The sequence below is a fragment of the Agelaius phoeniceus genome, chromosome 4 (assembly GCF_051311805.1).
Source record: "Agelaius phoeniceus isolate bAgePho1 chromosome 4, bAgePho1.hap1, whole genome shotgun sequence".
NCBI lineage: Eukaryota > Metazoa > Chordata > Aves > Passeriformes > Icteridae > Agelaius > Agelaius phoeniceus.
In genome coordinates this window covers 13125257-13146608 of record NC_135268.1, presented here as the reverse complement: position 1 = coordinate 13146608, position 21352 = coordinate 13125257, and the positions used below count along the sequence as shown (strand labels likewise).

General features: G+C 40.0%; 1 protein-coding gene across 2 annotated transcripts in view; it reads right to left on the bottom strand.

Moving 5' to 3' along the window:
- The window catches only part of ANK2 (ankyrin 2), a 277436-nt gene that overhangs the window by 227707 nt on the left and 28377 nt on the right, over nucleotides 1–21352 (bottom strand). Inside the window, exon 2 of one of the 2 annotated variants that reach the window (XM_077176876.1) lies at nucleotides 8313–8371. The exons of the other annotated variant lie outside the window; for it this stretch is intronic. Within the exon in view, the coding sequence (XP_077032991.1) occupies nucleotides 8313–8333 (21 nt within the window). The 5' untranslated portion in view covers nucleotides 8334–8371. The remainder of the gene's footprint in view (nucleotides 1–8312; nucleotides 8372–21352) is intronic. 2 annotated transcript variants of the gene reach the window in all.

Genomic DNA, 21352 nt, shown 5'->3' with positions numbered 1-21352 from the left:
GTATCCTAAAGCCCAGATGTGTGCTGGTGCTCCTGGGTGTACTGTGAGGAGGGAAATAAGATGGAATATTCTGCTAAGCAGCCCTGCCTCACCAGGGACCTACCCAAAGGGAATTGACTCCACGGAATAAGGCCAAATCCCCCATTTTTTGTTAATTTTCTAAGTTTCTGTACTTTAACAAAGTTACTTTAAAATCAGGAAGGTGTCCAAAAAATAGAGGGAAAAAAATCATCAGCAACATTTGAAATGAAAGACAGAAACAACACGTCATGCCAAAAAAAAAAAATCAAGTACACTAATGTCTTGTGTTATGAAATCAATAGCAGCTTTTCCACAAAAGTCCTGCATCACTCAGCACACAAAATGGATGGAGCTTCCTATTTTATCCTCCCTTTTTAAACCCAGCTGTGACTACAGTTATTCATTTCCTGATGGCTTCCTTTGGAAATCTAATATTTTATAAATAAAGCCATACTTAGGAGAGCAAGAGAACTGACAAGACAAACAGTCAAGCACTGCCAAGACACAAATGCCTCGTCATTTGGATAAGGATTCCTGTCTTTGGTACATTGTACTCTCTTTTTAAAATGTTTTGGGTTTGTTCTTGACCATATGCCTGTAGTCAATATAATATTTCAGCTGCAGCAATAACTATTACTTCACATTCTGTAATATGATTACTCTCCTCTTTAAGCTTTGTATTTCTTCTCCCCGAACCTAAGAATACATCCTATATTTTAGAAGGGCAGACTTCGCATGTCCCAGCCCAGTGGCCAGAACAGAGGTGGTGGCAGGAGTTTTCCCAGGGTAAGGGGTTATCTCAGCTCAAGGAGGGACAAGTTAGTGAAAGAGAAAACCAGTGAGGGTTATTAAATCAGAGACAATATCCAGCTCAGGAAATCACAAGACAAAACCAGCTAGAGGCCAGGAGATTATTTAGGGGAAGTATCAGATATGCTTGCCCTGTTGCTGTCCTTCCCCAAGAACCAGGCTGTGGATATTGTTGAGGAGAAAACACTGAGAAACAGACCCTCAGATCTGATCTTGAAATGCAGCTTTTATGGATGACAAATGTGGTTTGGATCTGAATGTCCAGACAAAATTTATTTCATTGCAGGTTTTCAGCCTGTCTGAAGAACAAAGCAGGCAATGAGTCAATAATTAATGGCATATTTATGGTTTCAATACTATCACCAAAGTCATCTTTAAAACAGCATTCAACAACATTGAAAGAGGATTGAGAATGAAGTGTTACATAATATTTTGGACACCATAGAGCTTCAGCCAGAAAAACTGGTGTAGAGTTATGAGAAGATATGGAGCAGGTGACAGCTCCCAGCAAACTTTCCTAACAGGGGGATATAAACAAACACTATTAACCTTTTTCTTAACAGGAGGATCCTCTCTTCTTCCCCTCCCCCACAAACACCCCCCCAGTGTTCTGCTGGACAGTGCAGGCCTTCCTCAGGAAGCCTCTGTTCTGTTTCTGATACATTTTAGAATATGTATCCAACCTTGACTATTATTTATAGAGGAGCCCACAACACTCTCTTGCTTCAACATTTTTCAAATTCTTAAGCAAAATTCAGGTTTTCCAGCTACTAATACATTTCAACTTTTGGAAGACTAGTGGATCAGTCCAGAAACCATGAACTGCTGTTCTTGAACAGTTATTAAATGTGGATCCCAGCAGCCCCTTCCACTGCACTTTGTTTCACGTTTACCCCCAAGCAATTCCTCCAGTCAGAGGGGCAGATGAAGGCTCTCTGAAATTCCATAGCCACCAACCTCAGCTTTACAGCATTCCAAAGGCCCTGCTGAGCAGTTCTGATTTCAGTCCACAATTTGCATTTGATTAACAATCTCTTCTACACCAAACTGCAAACAGACTCTTTAGAGTCTGTACCAAATGCCCATCTAAAAAATGGCTGTTTACGTCTAAGGAGAAAAAGCTAAATGTAGCAGAAAGTGTCTATTATCTACCCAGGCAGGGTTTTATCCAAGGGCCTTGAGTTTTTAACTCAGCTACATCAGCTGACTCCCCTCAAAGAATTTCTTAGTTCATTAACATTTGCTAATCTCAAATCATGAATATGGACTTTGTTTTATTTAACATACACTTACACACTCTACACCCACTCACATACAGATATACACACACACTCTGATATTTTCTTTTCATTAGAAATGTTTGGGGAGAATACTGATTGCACAGCTTTGATACATGCATCTTCCTCCCTATCATTTTATGACCATTTTAGTTAACATAATTACCATTACAGCAGATCCTAATTTGTTCTCATGGCTACAAATTCATGAGACAAACTGCTGTGATGCTACAGCCTGATCAAAACAAGAGCAGGCAGTAAAGCAGCCAAGCTTCCACCAGCTTCTTCAGCTGAAAGGCTCAAGCACAGAAAGGAAATCAAATTCCCTCCCTCTACCTTTGGGTTCCCTCCTCTGCAGCCATGCAGGCTTCTTACTAGAGATGTTACAGACATTGGTGGCTGTGAAAACTACAGAGCAGGTTTACAGTGTTTTTTAAATATATATACAATACACACCAGCCCTTCTCCTTCCCAGAGAAATTGGGACAATGGATTTGGTGGGGGAGTACACAGAAGGCTTACCTGGACAGTTCATTAAAAGCTTTGCATTCCTAACGCAAAGTGGAGGGAAGATTTTGGTTCGCTTTTAATAGAAAAAATTAGGGTGTTATCATTTTTTAATTATTATTTCATGCCATTGTATAATAGCTTCAAGAAGCAAATGATTTATGAGAACAGATGTATTAACTACATGCCACTGATACTTCAGGAAGGAAAAAAACCCAGGCCTATCCATTACAGCAAAAAGAGTGATGAAACTGACCTCGTTTGTCCTCAATGGTGTCTGTGGAAAACTTTCTACCATTAACACTTGTATTCAACACAAATCTCACTTCCAATGGATTTCCCATTGACTCCTGAAATAGAGCCAATGAAACTAATCTTTGGAGAGAGCAGAGCACGCATGAAACACTCAGACTGCCACAAGATTAGATGTACATTTTTAAGAGGCACTTAAAAACTTAAGAGTGAAAATTCTGCCTTGCACAAACACACTTAGAAGCAGGCACAAGCTCAAAAGGATGACATTTGACACTCCCAAATCTTTGGTGCTGTTTGAAACCCTGGCAAGAATGCGTACCTTGGCCCATCTTCAATCTCTACCTGTGCCAGAAATAGCACTGGAACACGGACGGAGAAAAACAAAAGCAATACTATTCTGCATTGTGTCTTATCTGAGATTGTCTGAAACATTAAAATCAGGAGAATATCTTTAAAAGCAGCTCTGCAAAGTGGCCAGGCCTACATTTTCATCTCTTCTGGCACAATAAAGAAACTGCAAATGCTGCATCAAAATAAAATGTTTTCTCAACAAATGTTTATAAACAGAATGTAAGAAATTTGTCTGGCTGATAAAAAACTACCCATTCTCTCAGTGGAAAAAACAAAGTCCTTTTGTCTGCCATGCTTGTGGTAAAAGAAAACAAATAAGATTTTGGCAGAAAGGCTAATATAGACCAAAAAGTTTGGCAGCCAACCTGTTGCTCTTTGCCATCAATGCTTCACACGTCAGGTTTTACTTTTTGTCTGGAAAATAGACTGTGGGAAAGCTCAGGACCATGTGAGACACTTCCTCAGGATTTAGACTCTGGGCTCTTTTTTAAACAAAGTCACCTTGGGAGATTTTAGCCAATTTTAAGTGGCTTCTTCCTTCTATTTTCACACCCAGAGAAAAAGAAAAGGAAAAGATCCCAATCAGAAGAGAACAAGCCACCAAAGAGTCACATACAATCTGCTTCTTAAACCGTGACTGCTCTGAGCAAGAGCTGCTTTGCACCCTCATTTCCTTCCCAGGCACTAAAGTGGAAGCGGTTTTCAAGCCTGGCTACACAACCCCATGGAGCAGCGAGTTCTGAGTCACCGAGCAAGTAGCGTTCAGCCCTCGGCTCCTTCTGGTGCCGCTCTAGCTGCACACTGGTGCTGGACACTGGAATTATCCTCCTGCCTTCACGGCCCATTAGCTTCAACTGCTGCTGGAGCAGAGGCTGTCCTCAGCTGGACTCAGTTCAGCTGCTAATTGTCCCAGCATCTGAGCTCATTCCATGGGAAAATCAATAGCAAACCTGAAATTGTTTCAGGTCTTCATAGACACTCTGGAATTTCTCCCATTTTGCACTCACAGACCTCAAGAAGGCAAAAAGAAAACCCTGATTTCTCTCTGCTCATTTTGGTTGCCATAAAAATAAAGCTTTTCCTCATTTTTTGTACTACAGGGGAGATAATGATGGATTAAATTCATCACTGAGAAAATCATGGAGCCCCTTACAAAGAAATACAAAGAGGCAAAAAGCAGTGCAAATGTACCACACACCATTCCACTCTTGTTTTGAAGGAACAGCCTAAAGTCAAAGGGTAATTTATTCATTATGCCCATTTAAATTTTCATGTCCCCTTAGGCTGCCAACAAAAACACCACTTAATGTGAAATGCAATCCTGCTTTTTTTTTCCAGATGTAGATATCTGTTCCTTAGAAAATCCAAACAGGCAGACAAGAGCCACAACTATAAATGATTATATATCTAGAGAGAACCTAAAAATATGTTTGCACATCCAAGCATTTCTGACATTTCACATAAGGATGCAGCTTCACTTTTAATGTGCACAAAGAAAAAAACTTTTAGTGCTGCATCTATTTTTTAAAGCAGAAAAATATTATAAAGCTGCAACCTAAGAGCCTTCTAACAGTTCTTAAATTTCCATTGCTCACCGGAAAAATAAAAATCTTAATACAAACACACACATCCTCGACTTACAGCCTTTTTCATTACTATGACAAAAGAGTTATCTAAAGGAAAATGCCACTACCAGAGTGTGGGACACAAACAGCCAATGACTCAGAATCAGCTTGGGTTAAACAACAACTCAGGCTCAAGAATATTTGGTAAGCAGATCAACTCTTTAATGTCTGGAAAAACAAGTTTCCTTTCTTGGGACAACTCCTTTACCTACATGTCACCACTACCTGTCCTTACAAAAATAAAATCACTTTTTAGATGCTTACTGGCATCAATACGAGTGGTATATTGGCAAGCTATAGAAAGTGTCAGATGTTTCAAAAACCAAAAAGTCACAGCAAACGCACAATCTAAATCATAAGACACAATAAATCTCCCAGTCAGCAGATCTATCAGATCTTGCCAGTCAGTTACTATTCAGAAAGATTTTTGGTTCTCCAGTACTAAAAATGATATTAAGAGACTCCTAGCAAGTTCTCTGGTGAAGCTGGATGTGAAACCCCCCCCAACCCAGTCACCTCAGTTTTCCCAGGAAAAAATACTACTTCTCTCAGCATTTTATCAGGGGCTGCACAATTCCCTGGTTCAGGAGCACCACTAAAAAAAATGTGGCCATTTACAGAGGAGTCAGAGACAAAAAAGTAAAGGATGGATGACGCCTGTCCCGCTGCCCAGCTCCATGGAAAGCTGGGGAGACCAGGTGCCAAAAATGCACAAGTGCCTTTCATCAAAAGTTCGCAGAACAAAAGACAAAGCAGCATTTCCCTGCTGCATAGCACAGCACTTGTTACCCACCCAAAGGCAAATAAACACATTTTCATCTGGGATATAAAAACAGATACACACAGAGAAGTTTGATTAACAGCTCCTTAGTACATTGGAAAAAAAGAGAACACCTACCTCTTGAGAAATCCATGTGGACATGGTCCATGTTTCCACTGGTACCTCCATGATTATGTAGGCTAGAAACTGTGATGTTAAAGGCAAGGCACAATTCCTAGAGAACTTGGAAGCTAAGAGGATTCTGACCTACCTTTGTGAGTCCCTGACCCTAGCATGTTGTTTGGCCTTTATCTGAATTAACTGACAACATGACACCGAGATGGTAAAGTCCTTTATTGACAGTTCACACTCACGCAGCCTAAAATGTAATGTACCAACTAAAAACAGAGAAACAAAAATGAATCTACTTCAAGAATCAATATTGCTCAAGATAGTGATGAGGTAGCCCACAGAGCAATGCCTGGTTTACTGAGATGACCTCTAAAAACTTACCAAGGCACAATATTCATATTCCCATGAAAAAAATAAAGGAATTTTGTATTCCTCAGCAGGAGAGTTGCTGCTGGCTTCTGATAGAAGGTAGATAATTACAGCAGCTACTGATGGTCATTAAGACAGACAGGACACGACATGTTTCCAAGAGAAAGCTTCTAGTTATGTTTCAGAGACCTGATAAGATGTCAAATGTAATAAACTAAATTGCCTGAAACAAATCACTCTAATTTCATCTTCTCATACCATTATATCTGTTTCCCCACATTGTATCCTAGTGTAGCCAATGGGACATAAATGTAACCAGGACCAACTTGAATTCATTTTACACTTGGCAAATACATGAGGCACTTAGTAAGCCTTGCACCAGATCTAATAGTGTTGCTTGCTATATAAAACTAGTGCACAAGTAGTTACTGCTGATTTTATATGAATTTTTATCAGTTCCAAGTAACCAGGGGTTCTTGATGCTCAGAACACCATGTGCAGAAAGCAATGACTGTACTGCACTGTGGGTTTCTCCTTCATTCCCAAATTTCTGCAAGGTTTGCCTCCCCTTCATAACTGAAGGGTTTTTTAAATGTCTGGCTCCTCAAAAAAAAAAAAAAAAAAAAATCTAGAGTGGCCACAAGCAGCAGCATTTTGTTTTAATGTTAGCCAAGAACTTTCTCTTTTCAAAGGCTAAAATGATGTTGTGGAACTCTCTGGGGAATAGAAAAGACCTTTTAGTTCCCACAAAGGCACTTATTCACTGATGAAAAGCAGAACTTGTACACATTTATATGTCTGTGCTTCTGTTCACAAAAACCTGTGAGACAGTAAAACTGCAGCAAGCTTCAGGAAAGAAACAAATTGATTTCTTTTCTTGCTCAGCTGCAACACATTTGTACCCCATCTTTCAAAATACTTCTTATTTAAAATGCAAATCAGAATAATTAAGTGCAACCAAAGTTTGAGTTGGACAGATTTGCTCTTAAACCAAAATTTTCCCAAACTCAGGTCACTAACTCAGCTTCAGGTGAGCCTTTGTTTCTCCATTACATTTCTTTGTCAACTAAATCCCAGAACAGACAAAGGAAAATCAGGAAGAACAGCAGAGAAAGATAAAGTAGTTCCATGCACCCAACAGTGAAAAGTCTATAAAAGGCAAAATCAGCATTTTTCAGCCAAAAATCTTGTCAGAGAATACTTAATTTTTGTGTCCAATATAGTCTGGGGTTTTTAACTCAAAGTTGATGGAAGGAGAACAGATAACAATCCATTAGACTCCATAATCTTTTCAGAAGCAGGAAATTCAGGGATCAATCTCCGTTCTGCCTCACCGAAATCAGAACTTGTGTCTGTCCCCAGACATTTTTTAATCAATAGGTCTATCTTCCTCTTGGCACCCTTTAGTCAAAAAGATTAAGTATAACTTTCACTCTAATGGAAATAATTAGGAAACACTGACATTTTTGTAAGCCAGAATCCTCTTCCTTTAACCTCTGAGTATTCTTCCAAAGAGCTTTGCGTTACCATCTGTAATTGGAATTAACAGGAATTGCTCTCTGTAACCATGGCTCTCCCATCAATCTCCACCCTCCTGAGGGATTTCACAGACAGCAACATGACAACAGGCATTCCACAGAATTATAATCAATTATCAGCCATGTGAAAAAATCATCAGTAGGACAGTCACTGCAAATGAAATAGAGCTGGGTTTTCTTCGGTGCTTCTGTGGGGGTGGCACCAGCAGAAACTCCAGCATTTTGTTCACAGCATATTTACAGATGTAGATTATTTCCCAATGCAAGATAAGGCTTGACATACCTCCATATCCATCTGGCTGCCAAGGAAGGAGCTGTTTAGGGATCAAATCCAGGTTTAGCTTCCTGACAGTTACTTAGTGTTATCATGTCTTAGAAATCAGATGCAATGCATCTATCACTTTATAATCAGCATGTAAAGCAGACTTTCCAGTGATCACAAGTGCAAAAAGATTTCAAGAATGACAAGTATTTCATTCATCATCCCATTATTATTACTACTACTTTTATAGCAAGTAAAAGAATTTCAGTCAATTAGCTGGACCCAGGTTCATTAATTCCTCTGCCAAGACAGTCTCAATAGAGCAAAAGAAAAGGAGGAAAATACTCAAAATATGTACTCAGATTAATTATCTGCACATTTATTATTGAATCTAAATGGAAATACCTTTTGCAACATGCTGGCCATTTAAATGTCAATTCTTCATGTCCCCTTCGGTTACTTACCTAAAAAATAGCAACAGGAAAAACACATTAATTTTCCATGTTCTCAGATGTATCATGAATATATACCTTCCTCTCCACTGCTCCCCAGTAAATTTTCAGTGGTTATAACTTAGGTAAGACAATTAGGATAATGGGTTTTGGTTGTTTTATTAGTTTAGATGATATGTTCCCACTTGGCCTCAGCTGAGCATCCAGTAATTGAATTTAAGATCTTTTTCCTTATTATTGCTTTTTTCTTCCATCGTACATGATTTCTAAATAAAAGCTACTTGATGCCCTCAATAATTTGATTTTCATATTCTGTGTATTTACTCTGGAAAAATTCATAATTGCAGTCACAATAATGAAAACATAAAACATTCAGCAAAAGAACCCAAATGTGGTCTTCAGTACAGACATTTGTCCAACTTCTTAGCAGCTACTGGCAAAACATATTTTGGGCAGACGGAGCCCAGGACAGCACACCCCGGACAGTACTATACCCTAAATCATAACAGAAGTGCATCTTCCCGTTGGGAACAGCAAGGGCAGCATGGGCACAGCAGGCTCACCGTTCACTTCCACAGAAACATGGGGTTTACACCATTATACACTGCATCTCTTTTCTATAAAATCTTTCCAAACCTGAAAAAACAGGCAGGTGTGAGTTCAGAACTTGCTAGAGGTCCTGTCCTCTCCTTTTCACCCCCAAGCTCCTGCCTAGGATCTGAGCAGATGGAAAAACCTCTGGCTCAGCCTGGCAGCAGGACCCTGCAGGCTCCTTGAGCACCCAGACCCCAATCTGGGTGGTGGCACTGCCCTCCGCCATAGCCCACACAGGAGGCTGGGCTGCAAGCACACGTGCCAGGATCTGCCAATCTCAAGGGAACCTCAGCTCCTGTTCTCCCACCCACACACCATCCAGCACCCCTCTATGACTGAACTACATTTATCATTATTGCCTTTCTATACTCCAGATAATTGTAACAGTTTACAATACATCCTATAAATGGTATGACAGACTTAAATGGTCGTCAGCTACCAAAACTATGTCCTAAAAGAGAAGAACACCCTTTCACATTTCATCCATACCACCACTTTCGCCATATGCCAGTTTTTTTAGATGCTTTCTTAACCAATGCAAGTTGAAAATTATAAAAATGCAAATGAAACCTGTAACAACCAAATACCTTTCATATTCAGTGAAGAACTTATTGGAATTTCTTTAAACTCCTTATTTTCCAGCATTAAGCTCGCCCAGGCTTTCTGACAAATTTCAGATTGAAATATCACTTATTCCCATAATGTGCTCACACTGAACAGAGTGTACAGGCTCAACATTCTCTCTGCCTGCATGCAACTAACTTTATTTTAGACTGAATTTTAAATCCCTGCCAAATTCAGACATCTCCTGCACAAGTTCTTCTGCTTCTACCTTCTGTCAGCCTACTCTGTGATGCCTCTGAATGAACCTTTTTTTTTTCAACATGGCAGATCTCTTATTATCCTCCTCTTTCAAAGCAGCACAATTTGCTCCTCTAGTCCCTATGCAAGTGGAAGTTTAGCCTTTTTCAAGGGCAGTGTAAGTTCCAGCTACAGTTCAGAGCTCTCCAGGATATGAACCCATTTCAGAATATATAATACCATTGTGCTTCAACTACAGGAGTTACTAAGCTGGGTTTAAGGTCTGCTACTATAGATTCTTGTCCTTAAAATGACAACTCAAAGTGTAATTGCCATCTGACTAGAATTACCTGATGAGTCATGCCAGTTGTCAGGTTTGGTTCATTTTCCTCCCTTTCTTTTAAGGGGAAGCATAATTTTCAAGGGAAAAGAGAAAAATTGATTCTGTTGATCATAGGCACTACCATGGCTAGTTTTCCTACAGTGGTTTGTAATGATTATCCACAAACCCCCTCCACAGGGAATTCTGAGTTATAATCAAAACTTGACTTTTTTTCAGTGCCTGCTTTGGAATTTAAAAAGTTGTGAGGGTCCTCCACAATAAGTACATGTTAAACTTCAAGTGCTACATTTAAAACTTAGTTGTGAGGAAAAATACCTTTGTGTTTTGCCATTTGGCAAGACTTACACTGAGCCATTTGCCTGGGGCTTTTAGAAAGGACAAAATGAAGACCAGCACCCCTTGGCGTTCCTTAAGATCAACCAGCAGGAACACCCATCCTTCTGCTGTCCTTTGCCAATCTAGATGGGATCACAGCCTTCCACTCAACTGACATGTACATTTCTCTTTCATCAATGAAAACAATGACCAGACAGACTTCAAAAGAGGTGACTCATTGGCAGATAATGAATCCTATTCAATTTCTCCCACATAACAGCCTTCATTTTGTGCAACCCAAGGCATCTCAGGCTATACAGAGTCAGGAACCACAAAGTAAAAGCTGTTCAGACTTCATTTGGCATCCCAAACAATTCCTTCCAGAAACACCCAGCAGCAGGTGCCATACCACCACCTTTGTTCATGCTTATCCCCCAGTTTTAGAGGGGGACAAAGATGCAATAGTTACAGTCAATCAGGGAGCAAATCTGTCTAACATTTAAACATCAAGCTTCCCATGAAATAGGATTAGCACTAATGGATGAAGCTGTCTCCCTTCTGCTTAACAAAAGAAATGATCCTGCAAACTCTGACCAGAATTGTATTAACAACCAATTACAGACATAAATATAGCTAGGAGACTGAAATCATATTTTTCCTGCTGCTGCAGAAGACTTGAAATGAAAATAGTTCCATCCAAATCAATATACAGCCATCTGCTCTGCAAAACGCTGACAAATATCCTTCCTTCAGGATCTGTGTCCCCCAAATTAGATGAAGAAGTTGCCTTGTCTTCACAGTGCTCATTCCAAGAGTCAGCAGGGGCTGGTCAAGTTCTGCTGTCTTCCACTGATGCCTGATAAGTGCTTTGGCTCATCCCACATCCACCAAATAACTGCTTTCTTTGATTCCCATGCCAGGCCCTTGCATCTGCGTAGAGCGCCTCATGCAAGATGCCAACACTGTGGTTTGCTTTTTAAAAGTCACTTCAAAAAGCCATTAACCCAGAGCAGGCTGAAAGCCAAACCAACAGCCTACCAGGAGAGAGAGTAATTTTATTTAGAGATTGAATGGATGGTCCTTGGTGGAGCAGTATGGATGACCTTACTTATTGGCATCAGATGCATAGGAGTAGGGGTGCATTAGCTGACAGAACCTTTGCCTCATATTTCCAGACAAAGCCATAGCCAGGGAGATTTAACTGAGCACAGCTCAGTTTTTGGAGCATTTGCAGTGGTTCAAATCCATTGCTGGTATAAATCTCAATTTGTATTGTGAGACCATTATACATTGCCTAAAACTTAAACAAAATTAACGTATTTTTGTGCTCAAGCACTTTCAAACCAGCTGCCCCTGCATCCTGCTCTTCAAGAGCTGCACAGTGAGCTCCTGCTCTTCTGCAGCAAATGGTCTGGGCACACTGGCCATGCACCGATTCCCTGGGGTCAAGGAGAAGGGAACAAAGCTGCCTTTGTGCACATTCCCTGGACGGCAGCGAGAGCTCTATCACAGATGCAATACCAGCAGGGACAGTGCCAATCCCAGTGTGCCCAACCACTAAAACACTGACCCCTTCACTGTGACAGGATTTCTAAGTCCAAAGTGCATCTCAAGATTATCAGTTTAAAACATCCTCCCAAAAACTGCTCACGTCTAACTGGAGCTTTAACATTTCAGAGCCCACTTCTGCAAAGTCTTTGAAGCCATCAGGGCTATTTGTAAGACTAGCAACTCTGTCAAAACAGTAATTTATTCTCTCTTCCTCCTAAGCCTAAGGACCACTAAAGAGATTTTAATAGGTTTTGAACAGTTTAAATCCACTGTGCTCCTGTAGCTGTTCTATATTAACAGCAAATTCATGGTCTTGCAAATGCCAGTTAAATCTTGAGGGTGCAGTGGCAACTCAATATACCTTTTTATACATATACACACTACCTACATAAAGCTATACTGCAGTATTTTGTATTTGGCTTCATTTACTGCCATTACAGCAATCTTCTTAAAAGCACTAAAGTGCAAGACTAATATCTGAGTCCAAGCTACCTCTGAAGTCAATCTAGGCGTTCGCAGCAAAGTAATTATTTAATCCTTTAGGGAAAGGGAGATAGCTAATCAGTAACGGAAATACAACCAAAAGAAGATCTCCACAAAGCTATCCTGTCATGGAAGATGGGGTAGTAAAAACGCATAGTAGCAAAAAACTCCATCTGCCTTGCTGCCCTGCTGCAGCCCCAATCCCTCCCACAGGCTATCTTCCAGGCTGAGGGGGAAGCAGCAGCTGGCTGTCAGGTCACAACACAAATCCCACATAGAGAGGATCCAGCAACAGGAAGTGCAACATGGCTTTTCTTTGCCTACAATACAGAATGCAGAGTTTGGCCTGTGATACTCAACAAGAAAGAAAGGAGAGACAAGGAACTGAGGGAACAATCAATCAATTTGACATCCCTCACTTCCCTGAGCAGGTTTAGAGACTACAGATATTCATTAATGGCCAGTAATTAGATGATTGTCCTCCATAAATATACACACTAAGAACATTTCAAACAACTCCTAATAGTAATGACTGCTAACTCAATTCCCAGTTATCGATTAAGTAGTTTATAGCACTTATGAGTTTTGACACATTTTCTGAGACACCTCAGTGCTTCCTTGCTCCATGACCCAAGAAGATCTTGTTATCGTGTCTCTCCCAGGACAGGCGACCTCTGTTGACTGTGCTCCCAGCATCACAAGTAACAGGGTGACAGCACAGCTTACCGTGACATTCACCGGGTGCCAAGCTGCTTCCAACGTCAATAGATGGGCTGGAAACTGGGCTGAAGGACACACGGCTGGAGCCCCAACTTGCAAGATAATTTTATCTCAGCAGTCATAACTCCTTGGCGCCCTTCCTATTTTTCATGCTACGTGTTCAAGAGGCTTTAGCTAACAGTCTTTTACTTAATTAAAATTAAGATGCTGATCTAATTTTTTTTAAAAGAAAGCAGATTGTAAATGTGGCTCGGGGGAAAAAAATTTTGTCTTCATTACTGAGCCTTGCTAGACTTGCAAGTTCCTTCCTGGCCTGTGACAAGAGATTTTAGGGGAGCAGGGAGGGATGGCACCTCACAAAGCAGAGGGGGTGATAGCAGAAAAAACTATTATATTTCAGTTACATTATTCCCCCAAAACTGGTAGTTCTAACAATTCCTGAACAGCTGTAACACAAAATAAACAGAATGCAAAGTCACAAAGCTGAGAAGGAATGCCAGCCATTAAGATGTCCTTGCTATATTAAGGACCAAAGAGGACTTCTAGTGCCCTTTTAGCTGACAGGCCTAAGCTTTTCATTCACCAGTTACTGAGCCATTAATGTGTTATAAAAATACATCCCTGAGAAAGGCTTCACACAACAGTTGGAGGATGAAGCCACTTTGGATGAACATTTCCCTGTTCAGTATGAAAAGCCTGATGAAGGAGAGCTCCCTTACAGTCTGGGGAGGTGTAAAGGGTGAGGGCCATAGTGCAGAAGCACTGATGGCAATTGGAAGCAAACTTCAGACTGGTGGCCACAACTCAAAGATGGGGCTGCTCCCCCCTCCACCTTCCAGACGTGAAACATCTGAATGGGGAATGGGATGGAAAACACACAGAGAAAGTATTTTCTTCTTGACTTGGTTTTAAAACAGAGGCTTGTATTAGCAGTCGGACTTCACTTGTATCTAATTAAAAACTGATTCAGTGACTAAGAACAGCCCTAAAAGGAAATGCCAGGATGCACGGCACTAGGCATGGCACTTTCTGTGTGAAGTATAAGATGCCCATTGGGTTTGAGATTAAGCATAAATTGGGCATAGTTTTGAGGCTGACCTATAATATTCCAGATTAAAGAGTCCCAAACAAACTCCAATTCAAAAGCCATGTATTCCTACACAGCCATTTAAGAAAAACAAAGAGCTAGTATCCTACACTCCTTTTTCCATGTATTCAAAGAAAACAATAAAATTTTAGACGTGTAGACTCAGAAATATCCCAATTTCTCAGTGGTAGAATAAAACTCAGAGAGCACAAGAAACTCAATAGCCAGGACCATGCCAAAGACCCAGGTGTCATTTTCAACCTCTGTTCACTCTCATATTTTTGTTTCTGAAACAGATCCACCAAACAGCTTTCTTCAAAGCTCCTCAATGCAGCTTTTCCTCTAAAGATACTTAATTATTTTTGCAAAAAATTAAGTCAAAAGCTACATTTGTAAGCAAAGCATCAAAATTCAAAATATCCCATCTTGCAAGTGATACAGCATCCTGCAATTTTGCATTGTCTAAGCTTTCTTGAGAGCAAAAGACAGTATTTTTCCTTATTGCCAACTGCTAACAGATGTTCTCCCCTGTGTTGTTAAACAAGTCTTGATAAAAACACACTCGTGTCTTAAAAGAACTGGATGTACCCTGAGTGGGTTTCCCATTTGATCTGCTGTACGGCTCAGAGGCTTTTTTGTCTGCTTGTTGTAGCACAAAGTGTGTTTGGTCCCACAACAGTGACAGCTGACAACTGTTTTTCCTGTTTGCTAAAGCTTTACCGTTCAACTTGAACCACAAGTATTTGTCATGTTGCATGGCAGGGAAGTAGATTTAATCAGATGAGGCCAGGAGCGTTGTCAGTGCCAGGCTGAAAGAATTCCACAGGACAAAAGCTGGATTTATCTCTCTGGGAGTCTGTGTGGGGAGCAGCAGTGCATCTTTGTGAATGCACAAGGGGCAATCTCAAGAGGAGAAGAAAATGAACCCAAGAGAATATTTTCAGTGCAGTTCAGCCAAAAAATAACTTCTTGAGTGACCAGCAGGATGCTCCTTCCAGCCAAGAGCACTGCTGTGAGAATTTTGACAACATAAAGTGAATCTCCATGTAAATCTTTCTAAAGTCACTAGCAGAGAGGATTGTGCCTTCTGTGCTCTGTCCCTACATAATTCCATTTCCAGAATAATAGGCATCACTTAAAATCTGTTCACATTCAGCAATCAACCTGAAAAAAATTATTTACAATGGATGACTGCTCCCAAACTGCAGTGACAATCCTCCAAAATAGTCTTACAAAGCACATGCCTCTCCTCGATAATGTCACACTAAAAAATGCCTATAAAAAACAAACCATTAAAAGAAAGAAAGTCTTCATCATTTTACATAGCCACTGAGATAATATTTTATACTCCTTTTATCCTTTTGAATGATCAAGCTTTTCCAGAAGATTTCCACAGGTAACTTAAGCTCTGAAGAGAAAGAATGAAGCCATATATGCAAAAAACAACTTGGAGGCTTGCAGCATCTCCAACCTCCAACAGTGAGTGCAAAAACAGCAGCCCCACCTTAGTGGCTTTGCCAATTTACAGCACCCTAGTACGGTCTCATCATGAAGCCTTGCAAAGAGGTTGCTGGTGCTTTCCAGACAGAAATACTCTGAGTTACCAAGAGAGTGAGCACCAATCATGCTGCCTTGATATTCCCTTCATTATTTTAAAGGAGCAGTTTTAATGTGCCTGAGCAGCTGCCAGGGGTCAGAGGAAGAGGTGTCTGTATTTCACACAGGGTGTGCTGGTATAGCCAGGCTCTCTGGCATGGCACACCCTGGCCTTGGCATTCCTATAGGGAGGGAGAGCTGCCTGCAGTGCATCCATGAATTGGAACTCAGCCTTGCATGAAGTGTTCCAACACTCACTCCAATTGTGCTAAAGGAATTTCCCACTAGTTTTTTTCTGCTAATTAGAGAGCCACCAGGACACAACAGGGCCTTGTCAGAGTGCAGCAGGCCCTCAAGTTCTGCTGAGTCAGGAGAGGGGGGGATATTTTGATCCACTTGGGAAGATAACCTTCAACTTCCTAAATGAGGCTGCATGCAGGACAGTAGCTATAAATGTTAGCTAAGATTTACAACCTACAAGCACCAACATCCATCTAGACTTATTAAATCCTTAATCCAAAAGATAAGGCAGCAACAGGAGCTGGTGAATGTACAGATTTTTATAGACTTAACTCATTTCAGTAGATATCTGCCTCAACACCTGAAGCAACTCCTCAAAAGTGACTTGTAGGAAAACACGTGTGTAAAAAATCTGTTATAAAGCCTTGATACAGCGTTCAGGTGCCTGCAATCTCACTGCACCTGCAGACTGTCCTGCTTCTAAACCCTGGTACACCAAAACAGTGCTCACATTTATAATGCAACATGCAACTCTTACGTGCTTATTCTTGATTTCCAGCTGGAGATACTGAATTTTAAGAGATATCGAAACTGCCTCAGAAATGTTTTGTCATTTTATGTATCCTGGATAGACAGAAAATCACCGAAGAGCTGATAATTTTAATGTAGCTTCAAAGAAGTTGAAAACAGATGCCTGTATTCTCATGTGACACTGCATCCATGCTTTACTTGCATCCAAGGCAAACACCTGCTGTGCTTCAGGCGTGCAGTGACACATCTCTGATTTCAGCTGTGCAGCAGGTGAGTCAGGGGATCAGCAGCACAGGGCTGAGGGTGTGATCCTGCTGCCACTGGAAATCTCCTGCCAAAGCAGGTGAAACCTCCCAGCACTGCTCAGCAAACACTGTCCTGTCAGCAGAAGCAGCCCCTGCTGCCCCCTCTGCTCCTGGCTGTGCAGTTTGCATTAAGCAGCACTCTCAGTAATAAGCAGAGCACATCAACCACAACATGCATTCAGGATACTCACCAAAGTATGATAATCATAATAGTGATTTATTTCAAGGCTTTTGGACTGAAAAGCAGACAAATTTCCCACTTATTTTTACCCTTGCAACAACAATAATGTACATTATAACAAAAATTTAAACAAAGTTTCTCTGTTGGCTTGCACTAATGTTTCTCCAAGTTAAATGTGATGCTTTATCTGAATATTAAGACATAGAAATAATAACTAGTCAATAAAATTAGCACTATGAATTTTCACATAACATGCAGAAAATTAACACAAACCATTTTAACTGAGATGACTTATCATGGCTCTGTTGCCTGAACTGGTATTTGAACAGTAGACTTCACTTCTGCTGCAGTACTAAACAATAGTCATTTGTAAGCCTCTTTCAACTCGATAAAATTTTATAAAGATCTTACATTATTAACCACTTAGAAGTTTCTATAGTGTTTTTTTTTTTCTAGAGGATAATAGTGGCCAGCTTAGTGGGGAGAACTGAAGCTGAAAGATGAATTTCCTCCAGATGTTAATAGTAAATTGGCATCGATACCCAAAAATGCAGTAGGGTCCCCTCTAAACATATTCCAGGCAAGACATGAACTGAGATATGGGATAGGAGAATCCATGAGAGCAGGACTTTGCTCAGTAAGGTACTTACAACTGCAACCACATGTCTCCTTTGCATATAGGAAGCACTTTATTTTCCTCCTGTCCCTAATATAAATATTTGCAGTCAGGTCAGGCTTTGTAGAATTTCAGAAGCCTCTTCCGAATGGAAGCCAAAATCCCAGGGCCAGACCCTGAGGACTCTCAGTGGAAAGTGATGTGAGGGGAGACTGAAAGCAAAGATGGCAAGCAAGGAGCAAAGGAGGCCAGGAAGTATGAACAGCACTGTGCCAAATAAACCCCAGAAGGAATAAAGCTGCAGTATTTTATTTCCCTTGAAAAACAGAAACGAGGAGCAGTTCCACCTAAGTCACCAGCTGCACCAACCAACCTGACCGAGGCATGCACACCTCCAAACTCACTTGCATTCAATGTTTATTTTCCACTCCCCCCTCCCAAAAATACACTATTTACTTCACACTTTCAAAATCTTTCAAGCACCTATGCAGAACAAATCTAAAAGAATCTCCTCTTACACTAACAGTGCAGACAAAAACCCAACTGAGAACACAATTTCAGAGCCGCTATAAAAAAAATGAGAATGGAGGATATTCCTCTACAACACATTCCCCATTTTCCCAATATTTATTCTTCAGTTCTCTTTACATATTTTTTTCAGCACTGTGGAAACAGCTGGGACTTTGAAGTACAGCTGCTTTCCATAGAGTTTCACAATTTTAATTTCTGATCTGTATTGGCACCAAAAGCCACCCAAATAATCAAATCTCATCTTTCTCCAATCTAAAAAAACCCCACAAATGACTATGTCTGTCATATCAGACATCTTTTCTTTAAATTCCTTTTCTTAAACACAACATTAATTTTAATTTAAAACGAACAATTGCTCTTTGTTTAATAACTCTTGATACTCAGAAACCTTATAGGAGTTTCATCCCCAAGTCCTGAGCACCTCCCTCATTCTGAGGCCCAAAGGTGATCGATTCCAGTAGGCAATAAAAGCAGAAAACATACAGGATAATTTTAATACATGCAAAGATCACAAGTATTTGTGTGTCCTAAGGACACAAGGCACCAAAATAGGAGACCTTAGTTCAAGAAGAGAGTCCTGACAGAATGACCACAAAGTTTCCATTCTATCCCAAAAGATCACAGCAATTCTGGGTCTTCTGCATCTTAAACCAATGTCCCAATCCCAGGTTACAGAAATCAAAGGGTTAATAAGAAATCCCTCTGTTTTCCTGCTTTTTTCACTAAATTAAATCAAGTACCTAAAATCTGAATTTAACAGATGTTAATACAACTCTTCTATTCAGTACGTTTTAGTCCTTACAATGTTTTAATTAATTTTACCCTTTAAAATGCATGAAAATTTCACATCACCTTTAAATATTTATTGACAGTTTAGATGAATATTTCATGCTGATTTTAAAAAATAGAGAACATTTTCATAATGTTACTGTTAATTCAAAATGACAATTCTACACTTTCAGATATGCTCTCAGTACAGTGAAAAGGAACTTTTTATCTTGTTCAAAGCAGACTATAAACACTGGCTACAACAGAGAAATAAAAACATCAAGGACGAGTTTTTTTCAAAGGTACTTAAGTGATTAGGGAGCCCACACAGCTCCCATTTACATGAGTAGTAACTGCATGTCTCAATCTTTTGAGCAATTCTGAATATTTCGCTGGTCTATGAAAGATTCTCCCAGTGAAGAGTAGTAGGTTGGGAGTAATTAATTGAAAACACTTTACCTGATTCTCACAGCACAAGTGAGTATTTTAAGATGCTAAAATTGACCACAAAAGCTCTACAAACATGGGACCACCAACCTGTTTAAAACCAGCTACCTCACTTCTGCAGAATACCTGTCTTCCCTTTCAACTTCCCATTTTTCTGCCTTTTTGGTTTTTTGAGAAGCCTTTTAAGGCTGCTGGAGATGCAACTGAGGAAGAGCACTGTGGTGGGTCAGACTGACTTAAGGAATTTGGGGCCATAAACAGCTGGGGCACCAAAGGCAAGGCACGTGCAAGTGCTTTCCCTGATGTTGAAGCAATCAGTGCAGTCAGTGTTGGTTGTTAACACACAAACAGCCTGAATATTGAAAAAAATCCACCTGTTTTTATACTTAGTTTAAAACAACTTTTCCAATTGCCACAGAAGGTTGTAAATATCTATAATTCCAGTAGCCAGGTGTACAGTGGGCTAGAGAACAAGCACTTGAAAACAAAAGTTACATCAAAAAAAACCAAAAGTTAAAAGTTGTAACAGCAGCTTAGCATATATAGAAACCAATATATTAATTTACAAAATGCCTTGCAAACATATTGCCCCTTCAAAAAACTTTGTCAGTCAGTAGCAAAAGCTTTGCATCTGGTGGGTGGGATTCCAGACTTCAGTGGTTCCTATGCTAATTCTGCCTGAAGAAATACCAAAACAGGAGCTAAAATCTTTTAGCTAATGCAGAACACTGATATATGCTTTCCTTTGTTCTCAGGAAAGACTAAAAAGTTGCCTATATAAAGGATATTCTTACATTTTGTAGTCCTAAAATGGGTAAAAAGGCAAATGACAAGCACCCAAATAGAGGGGTGGAATTAAGCACAGAAAACTGATTCTTTTCAGAAACTGAACACTGTGGTTAGAATAAAGTACTTGAATATGCTGTGCCACAGCCATCATTACCAACATGCTCATTAGCATTAAATTAACATGGACATGAAATATCAGGATGTAAATTAACAGCAGATGATGCTGTGAAAATGTAAGAAATTACTGTTATTTGCCAGTAATTCAACTAACAAAAGCAAATTCTGTTTATCACATGTAAACTCCAATGCTGTGTTGCAGTGTTTTGGTTTTTAACTAAAATCAACTAACAAAAACAAAGAAACAAAAAAATGTTACAATTTCACACCTTCTATTTGGTACTGCTTGTGTTGGGCACTAATTACATCAATGATCAAATCCAGGCAGCAATTCAACCAGAATACTAGACTCAGTTTTACAGAAGTAATTCTAATTTTTAGCAGAAACATTTTTAAATTACTTTCAATTAGATCTTTGCTAAAATGAAATATTAAAGGACCTGGAAAATATTACAGTTCAGGTCTTCAGGGAATAGAGCATTCTCTGCCAAAGTGACCACAGCATTATGATCAAAAATACATTTTCAATGGTTATGCCCCAAATAGTTTGCAGCACATCCATATATTGACTTACACTGCAGAGCTCATATATTCCATAGTAACTCAGAATTCTGCAGGTCCTTCTCATCCATGGCAGGGTATTTCATGCCATGAAGCCTGCACAGCCTTCAGGAGCCATCCCAACACCCACACCAAATGCTCAGTCAGAGCAGGCAGGTGGCAATAATTAGAATGAAGATAAGCTGAGGTGACAAAGCAACGAGAGCACATCAATTACTGCCTGTCACTCAGACCAGGGACAATCTCAGAAGATGGACTGATAGCACTGTATCATTCCCTATTATATTCAGATTTTCTCCCCTTCATTTCCTCAAAAGGGAAGGTCACCATAACACCATTACATTTTTTAATACAAGGCAATTTTTTATCAATATTCATTGTATGCACAACACAAACTAATGTTTGGCTGTATCTCAC